The 6,000-nt window shown below is 40.7% G+C and overlaps 1 protein-coding gene across 1 annotated transcript; it reads right to left on the bottom strand.

Moving 5' to 3' along the window:
* Window positions 1–2,793: 2,793 nt before the first annotated feature.
* On the bottom strand, window positions 2,794–5,554 carry LOC145448968 (rutC family protein HP_0944-like). The gene is made up of 5 exons (XM_080327426.1): window positions 5,416–5,554; window positions 5,250–5,355; window positions 4,743–4,797; window positions 3,913–3,981; window positions 2,794–2,981 (listed from the first exon to the last, which is right to left on the bottom strand). The coding sequence occupies exons 1-5, from the start codon at window positions 5,490–5,492 to the stop codon at window positions 2,875–2,877; spliced, it is 414 nt and encodes a 137-aa protein (XP_080183552.1). The 5' UTR covers window positions 5,493–5,554; the 3' UTR covers window positions 2,794–2,874.
* Window positions 5,555–6,000: the final 446 nt, after the last annotated feature.

The raw sequence follows: 6,000 nt of genomic DNA, 5'->3' as shown, positions 1-6,000 counted from the left end.
TTGGGTACAGAATTCATCCTTACAACTGTGCAACATAAATGAAACGCTATAGTGACAATAATAGAATTTTTGTGTCAATTCCAGATCAATTTGTAGTTTCAATTGCACATGCAACAGACGCCGATTCAATAGCCTATTGGTTCATGATAGATAATATACTCAAGACCTTTTGCATACAAATTAATACCGCTGGAAAAACGAGATTTACTTCATTTACATAAAACCTACTCCACAAAACAGATACATTACTTACAAAGGCCTTGTTAAAAGGTGAAACAATCATTTAATATGACTTCGTAGGAGCAGGAGGATCCGTGGTATAGGATGGTGGTTGTTGCATGTTGCCAGCTGTAGAAGGCATTGGCTGCATGCCAGTATTTGGCCAAGATGGCGATATATTCATGGACATATTCTGTTGCATGGGAACTTGCACTTGCTGTGGTGCCATATAAGTCACAGAAGTGTTGGGGTAAATAACAACTTGCCCATTCATCATTTGGGCAGGCATCAAGCCTTGGGGAGTGGCAACAAAAATTTGGGATGGATTACTTGTACGGCCACAGACACCAGCACAGCAATATGCAGAATGTATAATGGTGATGATAAACGCACTAAAACCTGACAAAGCAATCAAGGAATTCAGAGCAACCGCGAGTCCATATCCATATCCATCAACAACCGCCGCTAATGATGAGAGTATAACCATCAGACCCATAAAAACAGTGGCGACTATGCTCATCGCCAAGTTTGCGTTGTACATGCATCTAGACGGCTTCGACTTTGTCATAATCCCAAGCACACCACAAGCAATTAAAACACCGCCGCACCAGATACCATGACCGACACTTGTGAAGATTCCATAACGTCCGACCGCAATCAGTGCAGCAATCGCGAGAACAAACGACAATCCACCGAGTACGACTTCTGCTATCCCCAAGCTGTATAGGGTTGATTTGTATTTATTCAACTGACTATTAGGTGCTGGCTGATACCGTTGTTGGCCAGGAATCGCAGCGATATACTGCTGATTTGCCTGTGGTGGAATATTCATCGTTCAATTTGAGAAATTATCGCGTTGAGGGAGCAACCAAGTAATGTCCAAAAGTTTGCTTGCTTATAGGTTACAGTTGTGTATAGTTTGCTGTTCCGCGTTCCAGGATTTCCGTCTTCCAGTTCAAGCTACTCCGCTTCATAAACAAAACACCACTAACCAGTCATAAATAGTCTAAAACGCCATGTTCCACACAGGCGTCACAATCGTTACCAATTGATCCCAACCACAATACGAGCAATCACAATCATGCTGGCCGATTATAATGCGTCATATAAAGTCGTGTGAGGGAATACGTGCCGAAATCATCGATATTCCGATTCAAAACCTCTTCCCCGGATTTTTCCTAAAAAGATTCGCGCCGGATTCACGTCAGATGACAAAAACTCTTCTAGTTGTTGTTGTCTGATAGATATAGATATGATATTATTTTTCATCTGCAGCTGCACCATCGAGATGCTTTATTGACGACGGAGATGCGATACGACCGTAAGGTCACCTAGTCTACACTAGTGATCATAGCCTTAGGCTATGCTAGTGATGAGCGGATATTGATTTCTGAGAATCCGAATCCGTCCGAATCCCAAAAATCGCATTCAAAAATTCATGCGAATCCTAAAAATCCGAATAACTTTTTCCGAAGAATCCAGACTGTAAAGCCGAGCTAAGATACAGCTAAGGCATAGCCTTTTCAAAGGATAGGCCGGGTTAACTGTTTTATATTTGCTTGGGCCTTTGACAGAACAACTTCAGGGTGCTGCAGCTGTATATGGTATCTGACAACAGTGTATATTCACGCCCATATTCGGATACGGGTGTATATCACGACAGCAACACCAGGACAGCCTCTCAGTTAAGTACCAGACAGCTACAGCCTATATTGGACAACTATTCCGTCTGAGTTATACTTCCCAGAGACATATTCCTCTAAGTGTTACAGTGCTAAGGTGGGTGTCAGATTCCATAGACTACTCCTTGTCGCTTCGACATCTTCCTGTCTTTTCATTGTATCGCATTTTTTGTGGTGTATTGAACTGATAAAATTGCTAGTAAACCAATGATGATGCTATCACTGTCTGTTTTGAGTTTCCAAACTGCAGATTTGTTCTTTTGGCGTGACACCAAAAGTCTTGTCTTGTCGGAACAATCCAAGAATATCCGTAGCAAAAGTTACAACTATCCGACAGTAGCCGAAACAAAATCTCCAATAGAATCCGAATCCGATCCGACTGTCTCAAAATTGTGCAAAATCCGATCCGAATGCTATCCGAGTGCGTCCGCTATGATCATCACTGGTCTGCACCCCTGTATTTCTCCTCCACGCTACCCTAGCGGGATAGCTGCGAATGCCAGTTTTCGAGCCTTTGGACTGACCCGGTCGGGGAACGAAACGAACCCACGACCTACCGATCAAGCGAGCGGCGGTCTGTTCATAGTATCACAGTATCGAATGTCACATTCGATAATCAGTCTTGTGGTGTCTTGAAATGACGAAATTGGTAATAAACTAATACTTGTCTATCTTCATTTTTTCTTTCCATTTGAAGTAGGCTAGGTTTGACCGGTTTTGGGATCGTTATACTTGTAGCCTAGGCCTATTTGTAATTGAGTGAAAATTTACGGCGATACTTTTACTCCTACTGAGTACCAATACTGACTACTTTCACCAGGTCTCCCCAAGACGAAAAATTCGGATTATGCACTATTCAAGTCTCACAACGCGAGGATGGAATACACAGTAATTTTATTCGACAAAAACATGTACACCAAACGGGAACGAGTCACACATGAATATCGTTAGGAAGAAAAATGGAATTTCGCAGTTAACAGTCTTCACAATCGGCCGCTATCATCTCGATTTCGACCTTGGCAAGTTTCGGCAATTTGGCGACTTGGAAAGCAGCTCTGGCCGGATACGGCGCAGTGAGAACTGAAGACAAAAATAAAAATCATGGACGGCAGATAAAGAAAATGACCATGATAATTTATGTATCATAAAATAGGCAAAACATGACGACCAAGCAGGATTGGATTATTTTCCAGGCCTTAGAACGGAATGCAATCTCCTCTCTTATAAAGTGAGATATGCTATGTAGGGTGATGAATTATGATCCTACACTCCCGGTTGGACAACTAGAAAACTTTCAGCTCAGACCAGAATTGGAATTATAGCTAGTTTATTTTTCAAAATCAGAGTGGAATTCGAATGACTAAATTCGCAACAACTTGCAAGTTGAATTAAATTCCGTGTTAAAAAGATACAACAATTAACTTCAGTTCATATTAAATAAGGGTTTGTTCTCAAAAGCATGAGAATGGCAAATGTCTGTACACCAAGTTCGGCTCGTTTCGCAATATGCAGTGTTCCTGTAGCATTTTCAGGTAAACCGGATATTAGACTAGAATTTAAAATGGGAGCATAGAAACGTTTTACAACTTAGATTAGAATAAGATTGATTACCAGACACTTTTGTCAAATCATAGAGGCATGTTTACCGAAACTGAGAACAGCTGACTTTGAAATATTTACTGGAAATCTTGTTGTGTTGACTAAAAAATAAAAAAAAGTTATCACTTTGACTCGACTCCGGAATTACCCACTTTTAACGGCACATCTGTGGCGTTGACTAAAATAATAAAAAAATGTTGATTTTTTGAATTGACTCCCGCGTGAGCTGTCGCCTATCTTTAAGCCCAAAATTTTGTGGTGATTTTGGAGATTTTAGGCTAAAAGGAGGACAAATTGTCAAAAAGGAGGACATTTGGGCGAATGGAGGATATTTCTTCAAAAGGAAGGACGTATGATAACCCTAGTCTAATTAGCCAGCTAGAATTATCTATTCAAGTCTGCCTGTACTTACAAGAGGCATAGACCTCATTCATCCTTGCAAAATCGTTTATATCTTCCAGCAGGATAGTGGCCTTCACAACTGAAACATTAAACCTGGTGTTAAGAAAGGGAAACGGGATGGGTTCGGGATGGTGTTTGAATATGCTTTAATTCAGGATCAGAAAAAAATTCAAAAATCCGCATTCAGATACCCAGATATTGGTTCAAAAAATTTATAACTGGATTCAAACACATAAATCCATATCTAGATATAATATAGTCAACTGGGTTCAATTCGGACACTTTGGTTCCGCTCACTTTTGGTTCATTTAACCGGAGAATCGTTTTTTCGAATCATGGTCACTCATGCGGGGGATTATACGCTGAGTAATATTGGACTTATTGCAATTTATACTTTACTATGAGCTGTTATTTTGATGTTAGTAAAATTGCGTCGAAATGTAGTCTTCACAGAGATGATAGATAAAGCTCTATGACCAGCAGAACTCACATCCTTGTCCTTGTCGCATCCTTTTCAGAAGTAACCTTGGACGACTTCAGACATATCTAATATCCCTCATTTTAGCATTCACATAAAGAAATTGACTATAACTATTCATAGAAACAAACAAAAACTGTCGCCTATTATATTTTTGTGGCATATTTAGAGGTCAATCAGAGCATTGTGGCATAATTATACAACTTTTGAAAAGAAAACACAACTTTGTTTGAATTCCCTAACCCTATTTGTTTTAAATGCAGCCCTAGTACACATGACACTCATGCATACGGACATCAACAATAACAAATCACTCCGTTGAAACAGGTCATTCAACACAATATGACGCAACAATTACATACCATTCTTGAATGTCATACCGGCCTCTGTCAAAACTGCTTGCAAGTTAATCATCGCCTGCAAAGAATACACCGATTCAAGTCCTCAGTCGACTTGAATTACTATTTCGAAGCTTTGTATCCATCTACCCCAGCTAATATTTGCGCATGATTACAGACTTGGAAACAATCTCATGAGGACGAGAATGGCAAATGTCTGTACAAGTGTGCACCAAGCTTGGCTCATTCCACACGATACAGTTCTCCTGCAGCATTTTCAGGTGAACCAGAAATTAGAGTCGAATTAAAAGCAGAGCTTAGCTATTCACAGATTAGGTTTGAATTAGATTACCGGCATTTCACTCTTTAGACAGCTACAATTTATATTGTATAGGCTATGCAAGTACAGTGTCTCCAAAATGTTGATCTCATCTGGAAGATACTGCTTGAGTTCGACAAAGGATATAATTGGTATTGGTTCAAGCACCTAATCAATGCAATGACTACTAATGAGTAATGACATAAAGTGACCTGTTGCGTTTGAGTTTCCACATCGCTTCCCGCGAATTCATTGGTTGCTGGATCAATTCCAATGCTCCCGGATAAATACAGGGTCGGCCCGACTTTGACGGCTTGACTAAAAATCAGGTTTGTATAGAAGTACGAGTTAATCATACACACCGCCAAATGAGCCTACCTGTAAGGACCCAACGGATTGGGAGCATTCGCTGATTTGATAACTTGGCGAACTAACTTGCTGCCTGTCGAAGCCATCGCGGATTGCTGCAAACGTCGAGCAAGCGAAGCGAAACGATCTGACTAACTGCCGCCAAATTGTCGAATGAAAAAGGATAGTAATGAAATCAACCGTCCTTTACAATTAGAGCATTGTGTTGCAACCATTCCAGCCTACGGCGTTTGTCATCCGAATACGGGAGTCCTCTCATGTAAGTGTCAATCAACTCATAATCCTGTATATTTCTCTGAAAAGTCGGCGCCACGGCTATGCAGTATGCACCGATTCATAGACCTTGCCTTGCATACTGCATGGAATATCGCGTGTCATGAGCGGATGTAAGTACTAAGTATAGCACAACTGGTTTATGTTTGCATGTTTGCAGATAAGTATCAATCAAGTGATGACCTACCTATTCTAGTATATTGCTCTGACAAATCGTTGTTACGGCCCCGTCCCTGCACTGTTTCTCTTGTGCGTTATGAGCGGATGTCAATATAGTACTAGTCTTGTTATCAAAGAAGTGCATAGGTGGCACTTTACTGT

This window comes from Botryllus schlosseri, chromosome 10 (genome assembly GCF_051294905.1).
Source record: "Botryllus schlosseri isolate E-star chromosome 10, Bs_hap1, whole genome shotgun sequence".
Classification (NCBI taxonomy): domain Eukaryota; kingdom Metazoa; phylum Chordata; class Ascidiacea; order Stolidobranchia; family Styelidae; genus Botryllus; species Botryllus schlosseri.
The sequence above is the reverse complement of the archived record's forward strand: the minus strand, read 5'-3'. Positions and strand labels throughout refer to the sequence as shown.

Excerpts from the sequence above, each read along its gene's own strand:
- LOC145448968 (XM_080327426.1), bottom strand. The coding sequence starts at position 5,492 with ATGGCTTCGACAGGCAGCAAGTTAGTTCGCCAAGTTATCAAATCAGCG. Across the intron at positions 3,982-4,742 it reads CGGTATGACATTCAAGAATG|TTGTGAAGGCCACTATCCTG; the intron begins GTATGTAATTGT and ends TTAATGTTTCAG. Across the intron at positions 2,982-3,912 it reads GAATGAGGTCTATGCCTCTT|TTCTCACTGCGCCGTATCCG; the intron begins GTAAGTACAGGC and ends TTTTGTCTTCAG.